The following is a 26,973-nucleotide window of genomic DNA, read 5'->3' on the forward strand; positions in this document are numbered from 1 at the left end:
TGTGTTCAGGTTTTACCTGTTGCCGCTACGATATTTGGAATAATACAGAGATCTGATAAATTCTATCTGCCGTTTCTCTGTTCAACTTTCCAACTGATTTATATACTTTGCACTTGTTCCTATGAAAATAAACTTGACTTGACTTTGCGCATGTGTCTCATTTCTTGTGTCCCGTGGTGTTTTTAACGCCCAGTGTGTAAGTCTTTGTTCTCCCCATTGCCTCCATCTTGTGACGTGAGACTCTCACTTTAGTCCCTTTTTACCCTTTTCTGCCAACTCTCAAAGTTCTCCTAGACCATGTGTGTTTCTATCTTCACTGCTACATTTAAACAGCCTGGACTAAACTATTGTACTACCACCCATATCCCTCCCTCTAGGTTTAGATTTCGCTCCTCTTCCTCTTTCCTTAGCTGACATGCTTTTGTCTCCATTCCACCTCTATCCTTTGTCGCTATCACCCCCATCGCCTATATCAATTGCCAGGCTTTGCCCAAAACCCCATGTCTCTTTTTCAGCTTTCTCTCCCCTCCTCCCTCAGTCTGAACAAGGGTCTGTCTATGCTGCACAAATGCACAAATGCTACCCGACCTGCTGAATTCCTCCAGCAGTTTGATTTTTATTCAAGATTCCAGCATCTGCAGTTTCTTGTCCCTTGGTCAAGCACCCCGTCAGGCCTTGTGATCATCGTGTTTTTAATTACTTCACGATCATTCTAATAGATAATAAGAATATTAGAGGCTGGTGCTTATGGTTAGTATGTTTCTGAGCCCCACCTTCTCAGTAACCCACATCCAAGAACTACACCTAACATTAACCTTCAGTGTAACCTTTCTCATGCTTGAGGAGTCTATACTTTTGTTTGGAAAGCCTGTTATGCTGTTTAGTTTAGTTTTGTTTCGAGATACAGTGCAGAAACAGGCCCTTCAGCCCACTGAGTCCGCACCGACCAGCGATCCCCACACATTAACACTACCCTACACACACTAGGGACAATTTTACACTTATACCAAGCCAATTAACCTACAAACCTGTACGTCTTTGGAATGAGGGAGGAAATCGAAGATCTCAGAGAAAACCCACGCAGGTCACGGGGAGAACGTACAAACTCCGTACAGACAGCACCCGTAGCCGGGATCGAACCCAGGTCTCTGGTGCTGCAAGCTCTGTAAAGGCAGCAACTCTACTGCTGTGCCATTGTGCTGCCCTAAGTGAGAAGTCTTTTTGATTTTCTTGCCGTCAGTATTTTTTGTGGAAATGGGTTGGACTCTATTGATAACTGGAGGTATTAATTGTAATAATCTTTTATATTGCAGACTCGGGAATTGGAGATCAGTGTTTACTGGCGAGATTGGCGTTCACTCTGTGCATTAAAGTATCTCAAGCTGGAAGATTTCCTGGACAATCAGCGGCATGAAATCCACTTGGATCTGGAGCCTCAGGGGGTGCTACTGACCGAGGTACGTCTGAGGAGCAGTTCCATCAGTGAATGAGCGAAGGAGGTTGTGGACTCGGTCTGCAAGAAGAGCGGAGGGTAGGGGAAGGAATACGGAAGATGGGGTAGGGAAGGCAGAAGCGGTGTGAGCAAAAATAGGATTTAGATTTGTTTAGTTTAGAGATGCAGCGCGGAAACAGGCCCTTCAGTCCACCGGGTCCACGCCGACCAGCGACAAGAGCACTATCCTACGCACTAGGGTCAATTTACAAGTTTTACCGAAGCCAACTTTGGAACGTAGGAGGAAACCGGAGAAAACCCAGGTAGTCACTTGGCAGTGGCATTGGGATCTTGGCACAATCTGAGATAGTGAATCAGAAAAGACAAATAATGGAGGGCTCTCTCTTTTCAGGACACCAACTACCTAGTACGTGGACAAGGTGAATTTATCCCATGCAGAAATGTGGGCTGTCTGCTTTAATGTTAAAGTCAACAGCCGGTACTCCAGCTAAGAGAGATGACCGAGAGACAAGATCTGGCCTAAAGTCTTGTTTCCTATGTTCAGAAGCATGTTGTAAATTCAACAGCATTGATTTTGGCCTGGGTTTCACCAAATGTAACTCACTGCCCACATTCATTGCCCAGATATTTGCATTTATCTCACTCTTGTCCTTCCGCTTCTCAGTCGAGAACGATAGAAACAAACTTATCAACAGAGATGAATAGGATGGTGCATATGGTAGAGCTGCTGCCTCACAGCGCCAGAGACGCCAGTTTGATCCTAACCGTGGGTGCTATTTGTGTGGTGTTTGCCTGTTCTCCCTGTGAGTGCTCCAGTTTCCATATTCCAAAGACGCAGGTTAATTGGTCTGTGTAAATTGCCCCTCGTGTTGTAGGGAGTGGATGGGAAAGTGGCATAACATAGAATTAGTGTGAACAGCTGATTGCTGGTTGGCATGGAGTCGGTGGGCCGAAGGGCCTGTTTCCATACTGTATCTCTAAAAATAAATGAGCTGAATTTTGTCTTCTGGGCCCTGCATGATTCATCTCACAACATAATCGTGAGGCTGAGCAAGCCCAGCCCATGAACCTGCTGAGGTAAACGAACAGGCAATATTCCTAAATGTACCTGACATTCAAAGCCATTCAAAAACTATTAAAAATCAAATAAATTAATAATGATTTAAAAAAGATTTAAAAAGTAATAAAAATTGTGAATTCAAAGCAAACTGCTGGAGGAACGTGTTTAAGAAGGAACTGCAGATGTTGGAAAATCGAAGGTAGACAAAAGTGCTGGAGAAACTCAGCGGGTGCAGCAGCATCTATGGAGTGAAGGAAATAGGCAATGTTTTGGGGCGAAACGTTACCTATTTCCTTCGCTCCATGGATGCTGCTGCACCCGCTGAGTTTCTCCAGCACTTTTGTCTACCTGCTGGAGGAACTTAGCAGATCAAAAAGAATCTGTGGAAGCTGAGGGACTTGATCGTTCAGGCATCAGGGGCCATCAGATGGATGAATTATTATTATTAAATATTATTATTAAATCGTTGAAAACATTAGCGACGCAGAGGTGCTGGTTTCCGACGAGCATACCTCATAATGCTATGTACGACAGTGATAGCAACTTCTACTGAAGTGTGGATGTCCATTGGCTCGCTCTGAGCTCATGCACCCTTTGAGATGGATGAAATGTATTTTAAAAGCAGAGATTGCTGGGTTCTTGATTAGTGAGGGCGACAACGGTTGCGGGGAGAAGACAAGAGAATGGGGCTGGGGGGGAAAAATAGGTCAGTCATGATCGAATGAGGGAACAGACTTGATCCGGATGGCCTAATTCTGCTTCAATGTCTTACGAAATGGAGCATGAGACAATCCGGGCGTCACATCTCCACCTATAACCCGCCAGCTCCAAACTCCTCATACCCCTCACCTCTTTAGAAAATGGCTAACTCCCCGCTAAACTCTCAGCCTTGATGCAGAATCTTTCAAGCATCAGGCACCATTCAATCATGGCTGATCTCTCTCTCCCTCCTAACCCCATTCTCCTGCCATCTCCCCATATCTCCCCTCTGCGCACCGAGTCCTGATGCAGTGTCTCCATCCGAAATACCAACCACCCCTCTGCCTCCACAGATGCTGTTCGGTCCTCTGACTTCCACCAGTAGCTTTTATTTTTGCTCCAGATTTCGACATGAAATAAATTATCTAAAGACATGAACAACTTTTTTTTTTAAAGTGAAAATCATTACTTCAAGCACAAATAATTAAAAAATGTAATTTTACATAGAAACATACAAAATAGGTGCAGGAGGAGGCCATTTGGCCCTGAGCCAGCACCGCCATTCATTGTGATCATGGCTGATCGTCCCCAATCAATAACCCGTGCCTGCCTTCTCCCCATATCCCTTGATTCCACCAGTCCCAAGAGCTCTATCTAACTCTCTCTTCAATCCATCCTGTGATTTGGCCTCAACTGCCCTCTGGCAGGGAATTCCACAAATCATTTTGTTTAGTATAATTTTACAATAAAACCTATCAATTTTACAGTGGTTAAAAACCGCTGCTAAAATGAATGGGGATGTGAAACTGAGCTGGGCCTAACAGATTCTGCTAGTAATCTTTCAGCAAATGAGGGAGTTTTGCAATTAGAAACTTGTGTGCTGAGCTATTGAACTTGCTGGCAAGTTATCACAAGGATTGTGGCAAAACTGAAAATGTGCCCTATCATTAAAGGAGAGTAGTCCACTTTCACATGGTAATGTTGTACTAAATGGAAGATAGAGACAAAATGCTGGAGTAACTCATTGGGACACGCAGCAACCTGGATAGAAGGAATGGATGAAGTTTCGGGTCGAGGCCCTTATTCAGACCTGGTGTGAAGAAAGGTCGCGACCCAAAACGTCACCCATTCCTTTTATCCATGGATCTGGCTGAACCGCTGAGTTACTCCAGCATTTTGTGTCTACCTTCGGTGTAAACCAGCCTCTGCAGTTCCTGCCTACTTATACTAAATGGAGAAAGGTAAGCACCATGACTTCAATGGAGATACAAGGAACTGCAGATGCTGGTTTACAAAAAAAACCCCGATATGCAGCCAAAAGTTAAGCAGCTCCCTTTAGAGATCCAAACAGGGGTAGCAACCTCTCGTACACCATGTACACACAGTAGAAACGAGGAACTGCTGGTTAATACACAAAAGAACACAAAGTGCCGGAGTATTTCAGAGTGTCAGGCAGCATCTCTGGAGAGCATGGATGGGTGACATTTTGAAACGGGACCTTTCTTCAGACTCAAATTCATCCGAGTTCAGATTTTTGGATTTTCTTGGCATCCCTGAAGTGTTTGATTGGGAACACAGTCTTCTTCAGTGTTAATGCGTAAATGAATGAGGGCTAAGTGGGGAAACGCATGTATGTGGGTTTGGAAATGTGACCCCAGAGTTGAGCAGCAACCAGCTGCAGTGCTCAAATGATTGCAAGATTGATTCTTTACTTTAGATTTTATAGATACAGCTTGGAAACAGGCCCTTCGGCCACCGAGTCCATGCCGACCAGCAATCGCCCCGTACACCTCCACTATCCTACACACTATTGACAATTTACAATTTTACCGAAGCCGATTAACTTATCAACCTGAAGGTAGACAAAAATGCTGGAGAAACTCAGTGGGTGAGGCAGCATCTATGGAGCGAAGGAATAGGTGACGTTTCGGGTCTCGACCCGAAACGTCACCTATTCCTTCGCTCCATAGATGCTGCCTCACCCGCTGAGCTTCTCCAGCATTTTTGTCTACCTTCGATTTTTCCAGCATCTGCAGTTCTTTCTTAAACTTATAAACCTGTACATCTTTGGAAACCAGAACACCCAGAGAAAACTCACATGGTCACAGGGAGAATGTGCAAACTCCATACAGACACCACCCATAGTCAGGATCGGACCTGGGTCTCTGGCGCTGTAAGTGCAGTGTAGGTTTTCAAGGTTAATTCCTGGGATGGTGGGACTGTCATATGCTGAGAGAATGGAGCAGCTGGGCTTGTATACTCTGGAGTTTAGAAGGATGAGAGGGATTTTATTGAAACATATAAGATTGTTAAGGGTTTGGACTCGCTAGAGGTTGGAAACATGTTCCCGTTGTTGGGGTTGTCCAGAACCAGGGGCCACAGTTTAAGAATAAGGGTAAGCCATTTAGAACAGAGATGAGGAAACACTTTTTCACACAGAGTTGTGAGTGTGGAATTCTCTGATGGAGGCCAGTTCTCTGGATACTTTCAAGAGAGAGCTAGATAGGACTCTTAAAGATAGCAGAGTCAGGGATATGGGGAGAAGGCAGGAACGGGGTACTGATTGGGGATGATCAGCCATGATCACATTGAATAGCGGTGCTGGCTCGAAGGGCCGGATGGCCCACTCCTGCACCTATTGCCTATTGTAAGGCAGCAACTCTACCACTGTGCTGCCCTCCTGCACCATAACTGCTTCTACACACGGCTATCAATTGTTATTTGGCAGGTCACTTTCTGCAACCCAGTGATTGAAAGAATAACCAAGCTGCGTCGACAGAAGAAGATCTTCTCCAAGCAGCAAGGTAAAGCAAATTTGTTTCAGTGTCGGTCTCATCAGGCTGTTCCTCTGCTGATTTTGTTGCATTCAATGTTGAGTTTTCATCCCATTAACAATGTCCAAATTAAAATGTTCTGAAAACCATTCATCTTTTTAATGCTACACTTAATTCAAAAGAGATAAAGAATTCGACACATCGCGTCTACTTCACCATTCAGTCATGGCTGATCATGGCATGATTTCCATCACAACCCTATTTTCCTGCTTTCTCCCCATAACGCGTACCAACTTCACTAACAAGAACTTATCAATCTTTAACTATATGCACTGCTGGCCTCCACAGCCTTCTGTGGCAAAGAATTCCACAAATTCACCACCATCTGACTGAAATTCCTCCTCATCTCCTTCCTAAAAGACGTCCTTTAATTCTGAGACTATGACCTAGTCCGAGACTCTTGCATTAGTGTAAACATCCTCTCCACATCCAATCCATCCAAGCCTTTCACTATTCTGTACGTTTCAATGAGGTCCCCCCTCATTCATCTAAACCCCAGGGAGTATAGGCCCAGTGCCATCAAAAGCTCATCATATGTTAACCTTCTTATTTCTGGGATCATTTTTATAAACCTCCTCTGGACCCTCTCCAGTCAGCACATCCATAGGAACATAGAAACATAGAAAAATAGGAGCAGGAGTAGGCCTTTCGACCCTTCAAGCCAGCTCCGCCATTCAATATGATCATGGCTGATCATCTATAATCAGTACCCCATTCCTGCTTCCCCCCCCCCCCCCCCCCCCCCTCCATATCCTTCCTCAGATATGGTGCACAAAATTACTCTCAATACTCCAAATGTGACCTGACCAGCACTTTAGAGCTTCAGTATTACACCCCTGTTTTTGTATACAAGCCCCTCAAAATAAATGCTAGCATTGCATTTGCTTTCTTTACTACCAATTCAGATTAACTTTTTGGGAACCTGCACCAGCACTCCCAAGTCCCTTTACATCTCCGATATCTGGATTCTCTCCTCATTTAGAAAATAATCTATGGCTTTATTCCTACTACCAAAATGCACTTTGCTACACTATATTCCATCTGCCACTTCTCTGCCCTCTCTCCCAACCTATCTAAGTCCTTCTGCAGAGTCCTTGCTTTCTCTACACTCTCTGCCCCTCCACCTATTTTTGTATCATCCACAAAGTCTTCAATCCCCTCAGCCAAATTCTTAATATACAAAGTGAAGAGCAGCGGCCCCAGCACCGAGTCCTACGGAACTCCGCTAGTCATTGGCAGCCAAGCAGAAAAATCCCCTTTATTGCCACTCTTTGTCTTCTGCCATTCAGCAAACCTGCTATCCATGCTAGTATCTGCTCTTTGATACCATCTTCCTTAGCAGCCTCCAGTGTGGCACCTTATCAAAGGCTTTCTGAAAATCCAGGTAAACAACACTTACTGCCGCTACTTTGTCTCTCCTGCTATTCACTTCAAAGAAATCCAGCAAATTTGTCAGACAAGACCTCCCCTTCACAAAGCAATGCTGACTGGCCTATTTTATGGTGAACGTCGAAGTACTCCGTAACCTCATCCTTAAAATGGACTCTAAAATCTTACTAACCACCAAAGTCAGACTAACCGGCCTATAGTTCCCACTATTCTGCTTTGCTCCCTCCGAACATGAGATTGGTGGGTATATTTTGGAGTCAGATCTATTCTTGCCGAACTGTTTGTCGTGGAAAATGTACCTGCTCTTCAATGTCACTAACTCTCTGCCTAATTGTGTTTTAGGGAAGACTTTTCTTCGAGCTCCTCAGATGAATATCAACATTGCCACTTGGGGTCGATTGTTGAGGAAAGCATTTCCCACAGTTAACTCCACTGGGACTTACAGTCCCTCGTCTTACATGACTGCTGTCTCTGATGGTCGGCAGCCACTATCCACCAACATGTCAGGGTAAGATTGTAACTGTGTACACTGTGCTGAGTTTCCCATCGTAATGTACCCGTAGAGTATTTAAATCCTTTGAATGGTTTTCTGCTTCAGTCCAATTCTTTACTTTACAGATACAGCGCGGAAACGGGCCCTTTGGCCCACCGAGTCCACGCTGACCAGCGATCACCCCATACACTCACACTATCCTACACACTAAGAACTATTTACAATTTTTACCAAAGACAATTTACCCACAAATCTGTATGTCTTTGGAGTGTGGGAGGAAATCGGAGCATCCGGAGAAAACCCACGTGGTCACAGGAAGAACGTACAAACTCTGTACAGACAGAACAGTGGCGCAGCGTTAGAGTTGCTGCCTTAAAGCGCCAGATATACAGGTTCGATCCTGACTACAGGTGCTGTCTGTATGGAGTTTGTACGTTCTTCCTGTGACCGCGAGGGTTTTCTCCGGGCACTCCGGTTTCCTCCCACACTCTAAAGACGTACAGGTTTGTCGGTTAAATTGGCTTCTGTAAAATTATATTGTTCCCCAGTGTGTGATCCATGATGGATTTTTAGGGAGAGCTGATTTTGAGAAAGATCCTGTATTCTCTGTTGACAGTACTTTTGTGAAGTCCTAGCTGGGATTTGCTCTGCACCAGAGCTCATGTGGTTGATGCTGCTCCCAGCACTTTGCTTGGATTTGTTGCCTATTTAGCCTTTTGCAGGTAAAATCTACAATGTAAGGGCAGGAGGAACATAGTAGCCAAGAGAGAAGGCAGTTGAGTCAGATCCTTGAAATTTTTTTTTTTTTTGCTGTGTCAATACGGACACACTCTGCAATTACTGCAGCAGCTTTGTCTCCAAAGGTTCAAAGGTTCAAAGCTTATTTATTGGTCACATACACCTAGGTGTAGTGAAATGCTTCTTGCCAATGCAGCACATAAAGAAAGAATACAGACATAACATTAATAAGAGATTTAAACATAAAGAACATCCCCCCACAATGGCTCCCACCATGAGGGAAGGCACAAAGTCCAGTCCCCAACCCCAGTTCACCCATAGTCGAGCCAATTGAGGCCTCCACAGTTGCCTCAACGGAGGCCCGATGTTCCTGGCCGTTCTCGCCGGGTGATGGTGCTCCGGCGTCGGGAGAATCCTCGCAGCGGCTTGGGACACCTGGAACGGCCGCTTCCGTACTGGAGGCCGCGGCTTCCAAAGCCAACAAGGCCGCGCCGGTTGGAGCTCCATTACTGGCGATCTCGTCACGAGATCCCAGGCTCCCTGTGTAAAGTCAGCGCCGCCGCCCGCAGCTGGTCGCTCCACAGTCCCGCAGCTCCGCGATGTTGTTCCCGGCGGTCTTCAGCTCACCGGAGCTCCAGCGCGGCGACCCAGGCAAGGCATCGCCCGCTCCACGATAGCGCTCCAGCGCTGTGCCGCTGCCGAAGCCGTGGTTCTGGGCGGCCCCCGTCAGGAAACACCGCTCCAGGCCCACTGGTAGGCCGCGAGGACGGGTCGAAACTGCAGCCCGGAGAAAAGCTGCCTCTCCGACCAGGTAGGGACCCTGAAAGGTAGTTTCCCCCTTCCCCCCCCCCCCCCCCCCCCCCCCCCCCCACATAAAAAAGTCTAGAACTCCAGAAACAAAAACACTTTAACTAACTAAAAATAAAAAAAAGATGAAAAGACAGACAGCTGCTGGCTGGGCAGCCGCGCACAGGTCAACGCCCCCTGTTGTTCTTGAAGGCCACGGTTAATAAGGTGTCTGAGATCCCCTGGGATGTCATTATCTTCCCTCAAGAGGGAGATGATGTCATGGATTCATGTCAGAATTACCACTCTGCCATATTTTAGTATTCAGCAGAGATTTTATCTCCTCCAGAAATTTCAGTTGACAGCTTTTTTCAAACTATTTGCAAACTGGTGTTGCATCAAGGTTGTGGCAGATGCTTGCATCACAGAGTCTTGGATGAGATGTTTAGAACGGAACTGCAGATGCTGGTTTACATCGACGATAGGCACAAAATGCTGGAGTAACTCAGCGGGTCAGGCAGCATTTCTGGAGAGAAGGAAAAGGTGACGTTTCGTGTCGGAATGAAGAAGGATTCCGACCCGAAACGTCACCTACTTTTCTCCCGCGAGACCTGCTGAGGTACTCCTGCATTTTGTGCTTATCTTTGGTTGAGATGTTGACTGTTTCACTGTCCTTTTGCTGTCCTCCCCCCATTACAGAACTCTTCCCCTCCTCCCCCAATTCTCAATTTGCTCAGAATCTGTTCACCTTCAACAACTAGGGCGGCACAGCGGTGCAGCTGGTAGACCTGCTACCTCACAGCGTCAGAGACACGAGTTTGCTCCTGATCTCAGATCCTGTTTGTGTGGAGTTGCCACATTCCCCCCTGTGACCGCATGGGTTCGGCGAGTGGATAACATAGAACTAGTGAGATCGGGTGATCAATGGTCGGCATGGACTCAGTGGGCCAAAGGACCTGTTTCCATGCTGTATCTCTCAACTGAACTAAACCAATTTTCCAGTTTTGATGAGAGATCTAATGATATATATTTAACATGCTGCCCTAGTCTTTCCAGCATTTTATATTTCTATAAAATTAATTTCCCTTCTTCATTGATTACATGGATATTATTCTTATTTATCCTCAAGGTGTGATTGTTTCTCTCAATTCTGTTTAATTTTGAGCAGCTGACAATAGCTGCATGCAACAGATAACAATTAGCTGCTGAATCCATGCCAACCTCTCTTCCTCTTTGTACATTGTCCTTAAGATAAGAGCTTTGGGCTAATTTGCTAAGGAAATGAGAAACTAATTTCCACTTTTACAACAGCAAATCATTGTTTGAACACGTAACAGTTTATGTAAAAGTCACAGAAATGTTGCATGATTGGGATGAAGGCATTCTATCTACTTGTTTTTTCCCGTCAGTTTCCACTGTTCCTTTCCTCTTCTCTACAGAACGAAATGTTCATAACACCGTGTTGTATTACTACACCTAGAATATTGTGTCATTTTAGGTTCCTTTCCTGAATAAAAGTTATTCTTACTGTCCAGGGAGTTCAATGAACATTCACTAATTTGACAGAGGGCTGCATTCCCAAGAGTTTTGAAGAATGCAAGGCGATGTCATTAAAGGGCCTGTCCCACTTGGCCGTCATTTTGTGCCTCATTCACGCGTCATATGTAAAATAGGTCGACGCGTCGTTACACGCGATGTCATCTACCGTCTAGTGCGTGTGCCGTCATTAGAATACCCTGCGGCGCGTGGCGACGAATGGTTACGCACGGTGACGTAACCGTGTGTTACCACGCGATACACGTGAGATGTCGGGACGCCAGCGTGCAACGCCAATGCATCAGCGTGCGTACCCAATGCGTCAGCGTGCGTACGCGATAGGTCACACAGGTGGCGTGCGAGGATTTCATGCAGCATGAAATCCTGGAGCGCCGCTTGATACCGCGCGCAACTCCACACTCCTCCACGCCTCTCCATGCGCCGTCACGCGCTACCCACATGCTACCCGTGCGTCACACGTGACAACCACATTTTTGGAGGTCGCATAAATGGCGTGCAAGTGACGGACAAGTGGGACAGGCCCTTAAAACGTACTTAAAACGTTGCAAACAATGTTAACTGCGTTGTCATCCAAATTGTTCGTGTTGATGGCAAACGGCAGGGCATTAGGAGGGAGTGGAATATTAAGTTGCAAGGATCGGAGCCCCCCGACCACGGGTGAACAGCAGAGGACAACAGAGGAGGTTGACTGAACTTTGGTGCCTTCCCTCACTTTGGGAAACTTTGATTCCGCTGTGTGGGGATGTCTATGTTAAAGTCTATCGTGTTCTGTGCTCTTTTTATATTCATATGGCTGTATGGTGACCACAAATTTAATGTACCAATTGGTACATGTGACAATAAATGTCTCTTGGGGGAAGGAACACACATAGGGGGAAAACTTTGATGAATGAACCGAAAAATAACACTTGATCAATGATTTGTGAATACATTTGGAAAGGTTATCATGCTCAAGGGCTTCTTATGAAAGGGGATGATTTCTAAGAATAGAATCCATAATAGTTTTTAAACAAGGGCACAAAAACGGTGCCCCCAGCAGTGTTGCTGCCGCACACTTCAAGTGAACCAGGTTCAATCCTGACCTCTGGTGCTGTTTGTGGAGATTGCACATTCTCCTTCAATTGGCCTGTGATTTTTGATCGCCATCTTTACCATGTACGATACCACTCACTTTAATGTCATCTGCAAACCTACTCATCCTGCTTTGCACATTCTCATCCAAATCATTGATACAAACTACAAATAGCGACACCAATCCGTGAGGCATACTAGAGATCGGTACCGGGCCCATTGGTGTTTGTGGTTGATATCAGCGGTGCAGATGCAGAAAATATTTATTTTAATATGATGTGTAAATATTTTAAAAGGAACAGTGAACAGTGACTGTGACTGACTCCGGTGTCAGACTGATTGGTGGTACACTGTGATCAGAGTTAATGATTTGGAGAATATGAATGAAATCCGTCCTGGCTAATTACATCACTACATGACGGAACTTCTCTTGTTTCAGAGACCTATCGTTTGAGAAGTTGTCGTTAGATTTGGCAGATGAAGTGTCAAGTACGCCCCGAAAAGCTTCTTTGGAGTCGAGGAGCAGCCACAACGGTGAAAAGCCAATGCAGGTTGGAAACCTTTCTGTTTGAATTGATTGAAAGACACAGCATGGAAACAGGCCCTTCAGTCCATGGCGACCACCAATCACCGGTTCACACTAGTTCCATGTTATCCCACTTTCTCATCCACCCCCAACACACTAGGGGGCAATTTACAGAGGGTCAATTAATCTACAATCCTGCATGTCTTTGGCATGTGGGAGGAAACTGTGGCACCTGGCGAAAACCCATGCAGTCACAGGGAGAATGTGTAAACTCCACACAGACAGCTCTCGAGGTTAGAATTGAACCCAGGTCTCAGGCGCCGTGATTAAGCTCTATCAGCAGCACCTCCATCCCGCCCCTTGCTTGTTCTTGCCTAATTTTATAGTCGGAGGACATTGTGCACTTCAAAGAATAGCTACTGTAGTAAGCTCGAGACTTGAGCAAAGCACAAGTTAATGGAGGTACTCAGCCGGTCAAGCAGCATCTGTGAAGAGAATGGATAGAGACTTGCTGTTTCCCAAGGCCTTGACCATCTTTCCTATAATTCTGAATATCTACAATTAGATTTTTGTCCAACTATAGCCCTGAAGCAGATTCCACGATCAAAATCCAAATTCATGAATGATATTGTTTGTGTGTAAAACTGATGTCCATCATCTCTTCTCAGCTGCTCTATGAACTTTAATCCCAAAGAGAGCTGATCACAAATCCATGCCATCACTACATCATTGAGTCTGATGAAGGGTTTCCTTCGCTCCATAGATGCTGTCTCACCCGCAGAGTTTCACCTGCATTTTGTCTACCATCACTACATCTGCCTATTTTCAGCTTTTCCATTAACATTGCCCAGTTCCAATTGCCTAGCTTAATTGATGTCAGAACCATCGCTTCAACCTTTTTTAGCATTCTTGTTTCCCTTTGGCCCACTAACTCCACACCGACCAGCGATCCCCGCACACTAATGCTATCCTACACAGACTAGGGCCAATTTACATTTATACCAAGTCAATTATACCAGGTCAAACCTGTACATCTTTGGAATGTGGGAGGAAACCGGAGCACCCGGAGAAAACCCACGCAGGTCACGAGGAGAACGTACAATCTCTACACAGACAGCACCCGTAGTTGGGATCAAACCCGGGTCTATGGTGCTGTAAGACATCAAAAACTCTACCGCTGCGCCACCATGCTGCTTTGCCTTCTGCTGCAGAGGCCCTGAGTTCTGGACTTTCCTTAAACGTTTCCCCACTTTTTGAGAAGAGGTTTATGGAGATGTGATAAAAGTAGGATTAATATGGGATTGGTGTATTGAGTGTTTGCTGATCAACACTGGCCAATGAACCGGTTTCCATGCTGTGTTAACAATGCTAGATAATGTTCCATACACTTAATTGTCTGACTTAAAATTCCCTTGAAGAAGTTTGAACTGTTGGTTCCTGAGATTATTCAAGATCTATTGAGTTCGGGACCAGAGCCATTTTACCATGAGATCAGGGTCTTCGTTGTACACACACAGTATTAGTTCCATCAGTGAAAGACTTAATCTCCCTCTTTCAAACTGAAACATATCATCTTATGGCGGGCCTGATTTACCTTACCTATTTTTTTCCAAACTTCACCACACTACTGTGGACCTCGTGCAGGTAAATGGGATTTGTATAAAGGAGAGCAACAGTTAGAGTGGATGTGGGGGGTTTGAGACCGATTTCTCTAAACTACAACACAGTGCCGCTATCCTAGTTTAAAGTATCCCCCTTGAAAGATTCCAGTCTGCCCAAGGTCAGCTTAGAGCTATGTTGTTTTATAGAGAGCTATTGGGAAGAAAATAAAAATCTGGTTGAAATGCGATAATAGTATATGTGAATACAATACTCATGTTATTTTCTTAATATCTTCTATTCTTCAATGCAGTCTGTCATATTGCAGTGTTACAGGCAACTTCAGGTATGGGCCCCACTGTCCCACTTGCTGGGACAACATACTCTAGTCCCACTCTTCTTCGGGCAAGGCTAGCATAAAGCTAATGCCCTCAATCCTGTACAGCTTCTGTTTTGGTCCGTGTTAGCTGTCTACAAAAAGTAGTTCTGGTGTGGGTGCATCGTTCTTTCATACTTGTGCCTCCTTTCTTCTTTCTATGTTGGGCTATTGATGTGTACTTAAGATATCTATTTTCAAATACTGCCTATCTAGTTGTTTTTCTTTTACATTGTAGTCTCGTGATGTTTATCTTTCAATCTTTGGTTAATGATACTTCGATGTATCCTGGTCGTTCTGTTCCTCCTTGTGCTGTGGTCAGGAGCTCCAGACTCATCCTGTGCCTCTGCTGGGCTATCTGCTCTCAGCAATACCTAGTTTAATTTAGACATACAGCGTGGATACATGCCCTTCGGCCCACCGAGTCCATGCCGACCATTGATCCCTGTACACTAACACTATCCTACACTACACATCAGGGGCAATTTACAATTTTTATCCAAGCCAAATTAACCTACAAACCTGTATGTCTTTGGAGTGTCGGAGGTAACCGAGCCACCTGGAGAAATCCACGCGGTCACGGGACAACGTACAAACTCCGTACAGACAGCACCTGTGGTCAGGATTGAACCCGGTTCTCTGGCACTGTAAGGCAGCAACTCTACCGCTGCATCACTGTGCTGGTCACTATCCCTGTCAATTGTGTCCGAGACAGATTGCTCCTTCATGGACTACTCGGCTTTCGCACAGACTGGTCCTGCACCTAAGGATGTAGTGGCATTGGAAAGAGCACAGAAATGACGTGGCAGCATGAGAAAGCGCGTAGAAAAGGTGTTCCAGGACGTTGCCTGGAATGGAGAGGTTTAATTACAAGGAGAGAGTGCTTTTGATGGAGGGGAGGGTTGTGCCTTTGATAGACAGGGCTTAGTCCACCACTCTGTAGCCTCTTGCATTCCTGTGCGTTGGAATTGCCATACCTGGCCATGAGCATAAGGTCATCTATGATAAGAGCAGAATTAGGCTATTCAGCCCATCAAGTCTAATCTGCCATTCAATCATGGCTGATCTATCTCTCCCTCCCAACCCCATTCTCCTGCCTTCTCTCCATAACCCCTGATACCCGTACTAATCAAGAATCTTTCTATCTCTGCTGTAAACATATCCACTGACTTGGCCTCTACAGCCTTCTGTCGCAAATAATTCCACAGATTCACCACCATCTGACTAAATAGATTTCTCCTCATCTCCTTCCTAAAAGAGCATCTAATTCTGTGGCTGACCTTTAGTTCTAGCCTCTCCCACTAATGGAAACATCCTCTTCACATCCACTCTATCCAATCCTTTCAATATTCTGTACGTTTCAATGAGGTCCCCCTCATTCTTCTAAACTCCAGCGAGTACAGGCCCAGTGCCATCAAATGCTCATCATATGTTAACCTTCTCATTCCTGGTATCATTCTTGTAAACCTCCTCTGGACCCTCTCCAGAGCCAGCACCACATCCTTCCCCAGATATGGTGCCCAAACTTGCTCACAATATTCCAAATGTAGCCTTACCATCGTCTTATAGAGTCTCAGCATTACATTCCTGTTTTTGTATAAAAGCCCTCTTCAAATAAACGCTCACATTGAGTTTGCTTTCTTTACTACTGATTCAACTTACAGATTCACTTTTTGAGAATCCTGCACCAGCACTCCCAAGTCGCTTTGCACCTCCGATTTCTGGATTCTCACCCCATTTAGAAAATAGTCTGCGCCTTTATTCTCACAACCAAAATGCATGACTCCACATTTTGCGATACTAATTTAATCTGCAAACTTTGCCACAAATCCTTCAATCCCCTCGTTCAAATCATTAATATGATGCTACCAGACAGGATACTTTCTACAGAATGGAGACAAAGAACTGCAGATGCTGGTTTACTAAAAAAGTGCTGAAGTAACTTAGTGAAGTGCTGTACTTTGTACTGTACATCTGTAGCGGTTTGTTGGGCGATGTGCTGACATGCCAAATTTCTTTAAACTTCAAAAGGCAAAGGCACTGAAGCATCTCCATGGTTGCAACTATGTGCTAGCCCAAGGGCAGGCCATTCAAGCTGGGTTTGTTCTCATTGATATGTCGGGGATGGAGGGGTGACCTTCTAAAGGTAGATAAAATGATGAGAGGAATAGACAGGATATATATTCAGTAGAAACGAGGAACTGCAGATGCTGGTTTATACCAAAGATAGACACAAAATACTGGAGTAACTCAACGGATCGAGCAACATCTCTGGAGAAAATACTTCCGTGACGTTTCGGATCGGGACCTTTCTTCAGACTCTCATAAGCCACGAGGCACAAGATGGAGGCGCAGGCTAGGGCTGAGGAAACACACAAGACTGTGGTAGCGAGACCGGGTTAAAACATGGTCTTAGAACCGGAGAACAGTGGGTATCACAGAGTGAGAGAGGGTCTCAGCCGTGTACAGTCAGACTGACTGCTCCAACATTTATACTGCTGAATAAAAGTCAAATAATTTGTCTGTTAAATGTTCCCAATAATATGTTGATTGCTTCTTTAGGGACTCTTTCTGTTCTCAGCTAGACTGCTGTAAAGACTGTGCTGCACTTATTCTGAATGCTTCCCTTTGGACTTGTAATGTGACAGCTGACAGACTGACTAGTCCTCTGTTGATTGTATTAGTTGACACTCAGATCCCTAATTTGTGAACTATCCTTGATTTCACACTGATTTTTCCTGTGCTAGTTGACAGACGGATCATTTCCCTGTCAGTTGTGACTGCATCATACCTCCCTACTCCTCCCTGGATTGTGGGTGATGTCAGACTAATTGCTACATCATCACTGCAGTTGCTAACGAATTGACTATTTTTCCGATATGTTTCCTGTTGACTGATTTGACTAACACGTTAATGCTTCCTTTGATGCTACTGACTCCTCACCCAGAAACTGTCTGTGTCTAGAGACCAATTGCTCCAGCATAATACAAAGTGCTGGAGTAACTCAGCTGGTCAGGCAGCATCTCTGGCTTTCCCTCTCACTCCATCCCTCCCCCATCCTAATATAGACACAAAAAGCCGGAGTAACTCAGCGGGACAAGCAGCATCTCTGGAGAGAAGGAATGCGTGAAGCTTCGGGTCGAGTCGCCTTCCCCTCAGATAACAATGATCTATTCCACATTTTCCTTGAACTATGTCCCCTTTGATCTCTCGTTTTCACACCTTGCCCTTCCATATCTCTGTGTCTCCCTATCCCCTGACTCTCAGTCTGAAGAAGGATCTCAACCCGAAACGTCACCCATTCCTTCTCTCCAGAGATGCTGCCTGTCCCGCTGAGTTACTCCAGCATTTTGAGTCTATCTTCACTGTAAACCAGCATCTACAGTTCCTTGCTACACATCTCTGGAGAACATGGATAAGCGACTTTTTGGGTCGGGTCAGGACCCTTCCTCAGATTGATTGTGGTGGGGGGAGGGGGGGGTGGAAGAAAGCTGGAAAAATGGTGGGAGCTGGGTTCCATTGCTCCAGTATAAACATCTCTGCTGTGAGAGAGATTGCCACTCTGACAGCTGTGCTCACAGATAGACTGACTGCTCTTCCACTGATTGTGCCCATTGACACATTCATTTTTCTTTTGACTGTGCCTGCTGTCAGACAACTTGCTCTCCATTCATCACGTCTCATTTATTTTTGGTGCCTGTTGTCAGACCTGCAGCTGCCTATCGATTATGCCCACTCTCTATTATGTCTGCTGTCAAGTTACTTGTGCCTTTCCCGGGTATGACAAACCATTGCCGCTGACAATCCATCAGCTGTACCTGCTATTAGACAAACTGCTGCTCAGTGTAGGTCTTGTTGACGGCTGCTTCATTGAATATGCCCTATTTTCTTTTGGATACAAAGTGCTGGAATAACTCAGCAGGTCAAGCAGCATCTCTGGAGGACACGGATATCCAATCTTCTCCACAGATCCTGCCCTACCTTTAGACTTTAGAGATACAGCGTGGATACAGGCCCTTCGGCCTGCTGACTCTGCACCGACCAGCGATCACCTTGTACACCAGGGGCCGGCAACCTACGGCCCCTGGGCCGAATGTGGCCCGTAACCCAAAATTATCCGGCCCGCAGGTGGATTTTCCCCCCCGTAATCATCCGGCCCTCCGAGCGCCGTCTGTACCGCATCCTGCGCAAAGCCGCCTGCACGGCCGCGCACCTTCTGTGAACACGTTTAAGAAAGAACTGCAGATGCTGGAAAAATCAAAGGTAGACAAAAATCCTGGAGAAACTCAGCGGGTGAGACATGCAAGGATTGCATGAGGCTGCCTCACCCGCTGAGTTTCTCCAGCATTCTTGTCTACCTCCTGTGAACACGTGATTTGATGCCTGCCATCCGGGGCGGGATCCATGTGTACACGTGATAGATGTGGCCCGCCATCCCGCTCACAGACATGCATCCTGGCCCCTAAGCAGAACAAGGTAGCCCACCCCTGCTGTACACTAATACTATCCTACACACTAGGGACGATTTTACAATTTTACCAAAGCCAATTACCCTACAAACCTTTACGGCTTTGGAAAGTGGGAGGAAACCGGAGCACCTGGAGAAAACTCATGTGGTAAAAGGGCGACGTACAAACTCTGTACAGACAACACCCGTGGTTAGGATCAAACCCAGGTCCCTGGTGCTGTAAGGCAGCAACTCTACCGCTGCACCACCGTGCCGCCCTATTCCCACTCCTCTGTGTACTGTGGCTGTTGTCAAACAGAAATTCCCTTTGTGGCTTGTTCCCTATTGGACATCAACTCCTTTCCTCAGTGTGCTGTGTGCCATTTCTGCCCATCTTTGGGACTGTGCTTGGTAGCGAGGCGTCGAGGCCCTTGCTTGTTAAGCAGCTGACTGCTGTTCCAATACATTATTTTACTTGTTCTTTCTTGGCTTGCTGGCATTTCTGGTAAAGCAAGCATTTATCTCTCATCCATTATTACTCGAGGGAATGTGTGGCTGAGCCACCCTCTGGTGAAAGGCCTGCCGGTCGGTGTGTTTGGTTGGGTATGTACATGATTGCAATGTTGTGTGGCGGCGGGAACAGCTGTAGATGATGGTGATCCCCGCGCCTGCTGCTCTTGTTAGTGGTGGAGTGTGTGGGATGGGAAGTGCTGAGTAAATGCACTGTATTTTGTTGATGGTTGTTCACTGTGTGGGCGGTGAAGGGAATGCATCGGCTGTGAACGGACCATCGATCAATGGGGTTTCTTGTTCCTGACTCGCGTCAAGCTGCTTGCTCTCAGCCAGGCAAATAGAGAATATTCCACAGTGGGAACAAGGAGGCACATATGACCGTGTACACAAAAGGGCACAAAAGTGCTGGAGTAACGAGGCAGATCAAGCAGCATTTGTGGAGAACATGTCATACAGGGTGGAAACGGGCCCTTCAGCCCAACTAACCCACACCCATGCCCCTTCTCACTAGTCCCCTCTGCCCACACTTGGCATATAACATTCCAAACCTATCCAACCGATGTTCCTGCCCAAATGTTTCTTAAACAGAGAGTGGTGAATCTCTGGAACTCCCTGCCACAGAGGGTAGTCGAGGCCAGTTCATTGGCTATATTTAAGAGGGAGTTAGATGTGGCCTTTGTGGCTAAGGGGATCAGAGGGTATGGAGAGAAGGCAGGTACGGGATACTGAGTTGGATGATCAGCCATGATCATATTGAATGGCGGTGCAGGCTCGAAGGGCCGAATGGCCTACTCCTGCACCTAATTTCTATGTTTCTATGTTTCTAAATGTAACAATAGTACCTGCCTCAAATACCTTCTCTGGCAGCTCGTTGCATATACCCACCAACATTTGTATAAAAAAACATGGACAGTGTCCCGACCCAAAACCTATTCATGATATCCAGAGATGCTGCCTGATCCGCTGAGTTACTCCAGCACTCTGTGTCCCTTAGCGAATATTTCATCACGTTCCTGAATCAAGCTCTCTAGATGATTAGATGGGTCCGTGGGGTGTTACTCAGTACCTGCTGCTCGTACTTGGTATCAACGTGCTCTCGTAGTCACTGTTTAAATGGCTGATGCAATCACGTGATAAAGAGTTAAGACTATTATCAGCTTCACCTATTTTCTTGGCTGTACATAGCTGTAGTGCTTAGATTTCTTTCCACTCTTGTACTGCATGCCTGGGAAATCTATTCTTGGAAGCAAAATGTTTGAGAACGTGTCATTAATGCTATAAATGTATCCCAGTCTTGTAGTAGGGCTCTGTTTGTGATCAGACAGCCTTTCGTAACCACAGAGCTGCAGCCAAACTCATGATTTAGCTTCCATCACGTGATATTCTATGGTACACGTTGGAAGAAGACCCTGAAAGTCCATTTCATGAAAAGTAAACTCCTGGCAAACCAAAGGCCCCAATGAATTCTGAAATTATTTAATTCCACAATTTATGACATTATCATACTGCTGGTTTAGGTTTTCAAAAGCTTAAAGTGTTTACTTTTATATATTTTATAATTAACTGTTTTTGTTCATGTCTAATGATATTTCCGTATTCATTGGCTTCTCCATTGCAGCTGGACGAAACTGATGTAAGTCAACCTGTTTCCCCAGAAAGGTCCAGTTTATCATCAGACATAGAAGATAAGCAACACAGGTACATTTGCTTTGAATTGCCATTAAATCCGTTTAACGTAAATAATTTTTTTTCTGTTCTCAGGATGTGGGTGTTGCAGGTAAGGCTGGCATTTATTTACCGTCCTTAATCTGAGATATTCAGTGCCCTCCATAATGTTTGGTACAAAGACCCATCATTTATTTATTTGCCTCTATACTCCACAATTTGAGATTTATAATAGAAAAAAATCACGTGGTTAAAGTGCACATTGTCAGATTTTAACAAAGGCCATTTTTATACATTTTGGTTTCACCATGTAGAAATTACAGCAGTGTTTATACATAGTCCCCCCCCATTTCAGGGCACCATAATGTTTGGGACACAGCAATGTCATGCAAATGAAAGTAGTCATGTTTAGTATTTTGTTGCATATCCTTTGCATGTAATGACTGCTTGAAGTCTGCGATTCATGGATTGAATCACCAGTTGCTGGGTGTCTTCTCTGGTGATGCTCTGCCAGGCCTGTATTGCAGCCATCTTTAGCTTATGCTTGTTTTGGGGGCTAGTCCTCTTTAGTTTTCTCTTCAGCATATAAAAGGAATGCTCAATTGGGTTCAGATCGGGTGATTGACTTGGCCACTCAAGAATTGACCATTTTTTCTTTAAAAAACTCCTTTGTTGCTTTAGCAGGTAGTTTGGGATCTTTTCTTTATTATAGAGAGAATTCTTCTGTCATCAGCTGTGGAGGTCTTCCTTGGCCTGCCAGTCCCTTTGCGATTAGTAAACTCACCAGTGCTCTATTTCTTCATAACGATGTTCCAAACAGTTGATTTTGGTAAGCCTGAGGTTTGGCTGACATCTCTAACAGTTTTATTCCTGTTTCTCAGTCTCAGAATGGCTCCTTTGACTATCATTGGCATAACTTTGGTCCACATGTTGATAAACAGCAATAAAAGTTTCCAAAGGTGATGGAAAGACTGGAGGAAAGACTAGGTGCTGAGAGCTCTCTTATACCTGCATTAAGGAGGCAATTAAACACACCTGAGCAATTACAAATGCCTGTGAAGCCATGTGTCCCAAACATTATGCTCCAAGAAAAACAAGTCCTGCCTATCCAACCTCCTCCTCACTAAAACACTCCACCCCAGGCAACTCCACTCTATCCTGGCGAGTCTCCTCTGCGCTCCCACTAATGCAGTCGCATCCTTCTGCTATTGTGGTGACCAGATCTCACCACTGTACTCTAGCTGTGGCATAACCAAAATCTATAAAGTTGTACCAAGACCTCACTGTCCATGTATTCTGTGTCGCCCGGCTGATGAATGCTCGTATCACAGATGCTGTCACCACCATCCATCTGCCTGGGCTGCCCATTTAGGAATCTATGAACTAGTTGAAGAAAGATCCCTGTATTCCTCACTACTCTCTGGTGCCGTGGCATTCAGTGTGTAATTATAAATGTTTGTGCTTGTTTACAGTCATCTATATCTTTTAAACTAATTGCACAATCAACTATAGTCAACTTATGCCTTGTATCTTGATAATTTGATTTGTTGTGATTTAACGTATGATGAGCGTTTGACGGCACTGGGCCTCTACTCATTGGAGTTTAGAGGGATGAGGGGGACTTCATTGAAACTTACCGAACAATGAAAGGCCTGGATAGAGTGGATGTGGAGAGGATGTTTCCACTCGTGGGAGAGTCTAGGACCAGAGGGCACAGCCTCAGAATAAAAGGACGTATCTTTAGAAAGGAGATGAGGAGGAATTTCTTTAGTCAGAGGGTGGTGAATCTGTAGAATTCATGGAGTGGAGTCAAGGTCATAGTGTATTTTTAAGGTAGAGATTGACAGATTCTTGATTAGTAAGGGTGTCAAGGGTTTATGGGGAGAAGGCAGGAGAATGGGCTTGAGAGGCGAATGGCCCTATTCTGCTCCTTTAACATGCTGGCTCAGATTGAAATAAATTGCCTTCAGTCTTCAGAAGAAATTCTCCCACATTTTGATTACTCTTGTCTGAAGATCCTTTAACTACTAAATTAGGAAGGTGTAGAGTGGAACCCAATCAAGACTGGCAGTGGGAGGTGTGAACAGTGGTGTGGGGTAGGGTGGGATGGGAGGCAGATTACTCAGTGGGAGGTGTGTGTTGGTGTTGAGCAGATAGGCTAGATCTGTGTAGGGAAGGGGTGGAAAACCTGCGGCCTTAAGGCTGCATGCGGCCTTCTAGGCCATTAAGTGTGGCCTTTTGAATGAATCCAAATTTTGTAGAACAAATCCTTTTATTTTTATTAACATACTTTTGTTCCTATTTTATTCTTTTTAATTTTAATCTTAAAATGAACGTATTTAAAATACCAAAGAGTACAAGAAGATTCAACAAAATAATCCTATATCTAATTGAAGTTTTTTGGATGCGGCCTTATTAGATTACAGCTAACTTAATGCGGCATTCCAACATGAAAAGGTTCCCCACCCCTGCTGTAGGGTAAATAAATAGTTTGATTGGGGACTGATGGTATTATGGGAAGTTCATAAGTCATAGCAGCAGAATTAGGCCATTTGACCCATCTAGTCTACTCTGCCATTCTATCATGGTTGACCTATCTCTCCCTCTCACCTGCCTTCTCACAGGGCATGTGAGTGAGGATCAGGATAAATAGGAGGAGAAAGAGACAGGGAGTTTCTGGTAAATTGAAATTGGAGAATTCAGTGGTGATGCCTTTGGGTTATGCCTATGACTGAATGCCCTTGTGTACTGTAAACGTGTATGAATCTAAATACCATTGCATCCTTAACAAAGACTGACCTGTAAATTTTGATTGTCATTCACATTGATGTATTCCCTTTCCTTCATACAGCATACCTCTCAAATCTTCACTGAGTCTACATGATTTCAAACTCATTGCAGTCTTGGGCAGGGGACACTTTGGAAAGGTAAGCACTCAAATTGGGTAGGATTGCCACTGGTCTGTGGTTTGTTGTTTTGTAAATCTTTCCACACACACACACGCAAGTTTGCAGATTAGTTGGCCCCTGTAAATTGTGCTCCCGTGAGGGGGAGGGGGCGGGGAAAAGAAAGGAAGAGGCGGAGACAGTAGACTAGTGGGAGAGCTGGGAAAGGGGAGGGGAAGGAGGGAGAAAGCAAAGTATCTGAAGTTAGAGAAGTCAATGTTCATACCGCTGGGGTGTAAACTACCTATGCAAAATATGAGGTGCGGTTCCTCCAATTTGCGCTGGGCCTCATTCTGACAATGGAGGAGGCCCAGGACAGAAAGGTCAGATTGGGAATGGGAGGGGAGTTGAAGTGCTGAACCACCAGGAGATCAGGTTGGTTTGTGTGAACTGAGCAGAGATGTTGGGCGAAGCGATTGCCGAGCCTGCGCTTGGTCTCGCTTTATCTGGCATTTTATGTGGAATTATGTGGCATTTTTCCATTACCTTTTGATGCTTGCTGGAGATTGCTTGGGTCTCAGAAGTATATTATAAAGCAGGGATCTCCTCTTTAATCATGGTTTTTGTGCCAGGTCTGAGGTCCTGATCTACAAATACCCCTTTCTTCAGCTGCCTGCGGCTGGCTTATATCCCTCTGAAACTTAAAATGGACACAAAGAGCTGGAGTAACTCAGTGGGTCAGGCAGTATCTCTGGAGAAAATGGACAGGTGGAGTTTCAGGTCGTCTATTCAGTCTGAGGAAGGGTCCCAATCCGAATCATCACCTGTCCATGTTCTCCAGAGATGCTGCCTGACCTGCTGAGTTACTCCAGCACTTTGTGTCTGTCTTTGGTATAAACCAGAATCTGTAGTTCATTTTTATTATATTCCCTCTAAAATGTTCCTATCCACAGATTCAGATTCAGATTCAAACTTTATTGTCATTGTGCAGTTTACAGTACAGAGACAACGAAATACAGTTAGCATCTCCCTAGAAGAGCGAACATAGAATATGAGCAATAAATAAATATATTTACGTGCATACAGTCATAGTAGTGCAATTATTATTTTTTCCTGGTGGAAGGAGTGTCCGGGGGGGGTGGGGGGGTGATTGGCAATCAACGAGGTACAGTGTTGAGTAGTGTAACAGCCACAGGGAAGAAGCTGTTCCTGGACCTGCTGGTCCGGCAACGGAGAGACCTGTAGCGCCTCCCGGATGGTAGGAGGGTGAACAGTCTGTGGTTGGGGTGACAGCAGTCCTTGACGATGCTGAGCGCCCTTCGCAGACAACGCTTGCTTTGGACAGACTCAATGGAGGGGAGTGAGGAACTGGTGATGCGTTGGGCAGTTTTCACCATCCTCTGCAGTGCTTTCCGGTCGGAGACAGAGTAATTGCCATACCATACTGTGATACAGTTGGTAAGGATGCTCTCGATGGTGCAGCGGTAGAAGTTCACCAGAATCTGAGGAGACAGATGGACCTTCTTTAGTCTCCTCTGTTCGTGTCTATTAAATGTCATAATTGTACCCGTCTCTTCCACTTCCTCTGGCAGCTCAGTACAAGCACGCACGACACTCCGTGTGAAAATGTCCCCCTCGGGTCCCTTTTTAAATCGTTCCCCTCTCGCCTTAAATCTCAACCCTCTGGTATTTGGTTTCCCTACCCTTGGAAAAATCCTGTGGTCATTCATCAAATCTGTGCCTTGCATTTTTAATATGCCAGTACATGATCACCCCTCAACCTCCTCAAGGGAAAAAAGACCCAGATTATCTAGCTTCTCTTCTCAAACCATTCAAACCAGGAAACATCCTTGTAAAGGGAGACAAAAATGCTGGAGAAACTCAGCGGCTGAGGCAGCATCTATGGAGCGAAGGAAATAGGCAACGTTTCGGGACGAAACGTTGCCTATTTCCTTCGCTCCATAGATGCTGCCTCACCCGCTGAGTTTCTCCAACATTTTTGTCTGCCTTCGATTTTCCAGCATGTGCAGTTCCTTCTTAAACATCCTTGTAAATATTGTTATCACCCTTTTTTGTATAATGACATCCGTCCCATAGCAGGACAATTAGAACTACACACAATCTTCCTAATGGGGGTTTACCAATGTCCTGTACAGCTGTAGCATTACATACCAACTCCTGTATTGTGCACATTGACTGAAGAAGGCAGGTATACCAAATGCCTTCTTCACCACATTATCTACCTGTTTCGCCACTTTCAGAGAACTTTGTACCCAATCCCTTGAGTTTTTCGTCCCCAGTGGCCCTACTAACTATGTAATAGTTGCTCTGGTTTGTCTGAACCAAAATGCTACACCTAGCTCATTTATCTGAATTAAACTCCATCTGCTGTTCCTCAGTCTATTGGACCAGTTGATCAAGATCCTGTTGTAATCTTAATTAATCTTTCTCATTGTCCACAACGCCAGTAATTTTGTCGTCATAATCAGAATCATAATTACTTTATTAGCCAAGTATGATTTGCAACATACAAGGCATTTGATTTGCCATACCGTCATACCAATAAAAAGCAACAGAACATTCTGCGACTGGAGCTTCCCGACATCAGTCTCTACCCGAGATTGCGAGCTCCTCGATGGTGAAATCCACAGGCCGCGGTTGGAGCGTCGATCCCAGGCAAGGGATCAGCTCCGATGGTAAGTCCACGGCCCCGCGGTGGGGCTCAAAGTCAGTCCCCCGAGCAAGGCTGCCAGCTCCATGACGTTAGGCCGCAGAGCGACCTGAGATACGATCTGGAAAACAATCAAATCTCCGGCAAGGTAACCATTGAACTACATAGTTATCAAGTCAGTCTGAAGAAGGGTCCTGACTCGAAATGTTAT

The 26,973-nt window shown here is 45.3% G+C and overlaps 1 protein-coding gene across 1 annotated transcript in view; it reads left to right on the plus strand.

Annotated features, from left to right (window-relative positions):
• The window catches only part of LOC116991793 (serine/threonine-protein kinase N2-like), a 94,231-nt gene that overhangs the window by 44,417 nt on the left and 22,841 nt on the right, over positions 1 to 26,973 (plus strand). Inside the window, exons 9-14 of the mRNA XM_033050718.1 lie at positions 1,314 to 1,457; positions 5,941 to 6,016; positions 7,778 to 7,943; positions 12,520 to 12,631; positions 21,160 to 21,239; positions 24,058 to 24,133. Of these exons, the coding sequence (XP_032906609.1) occupies positions 1,314 to 1,457; positions 5,941 to 6,016; positions 7,778 to 7,943; positions 12,520 to 12,631; positions 21,160 to 21,239; positions 24,058 to 24,133 (654 nt within the window). The remainder of the gene's footprint in view (positions 1 to 1,313; positions 1,458 to 5,940; positions 6,017 to 7,777; positions 7,944 to 12,519; positions 12,632 to 21,159; positions 21,240 to 24,057; positions 24,134 to 26,973) is intronic.

The sequence above is a fragment of the Amblyraja radiata genome, chromosome 35, assembly GCF_010909765.2.
Source record: "Amblyraja radiata isolate CabotCenter1 chromosome 35, sAmbRad1.1.pri, whole genome shotgun sequence".
In the NCBI taxonomy this organism is placed as follows: Eukaryota; Metazoa; Chordata; class Chondrichthyes; order Rajiformes; family Rajidae; genus Amblyraja; species Amblyraja radiata.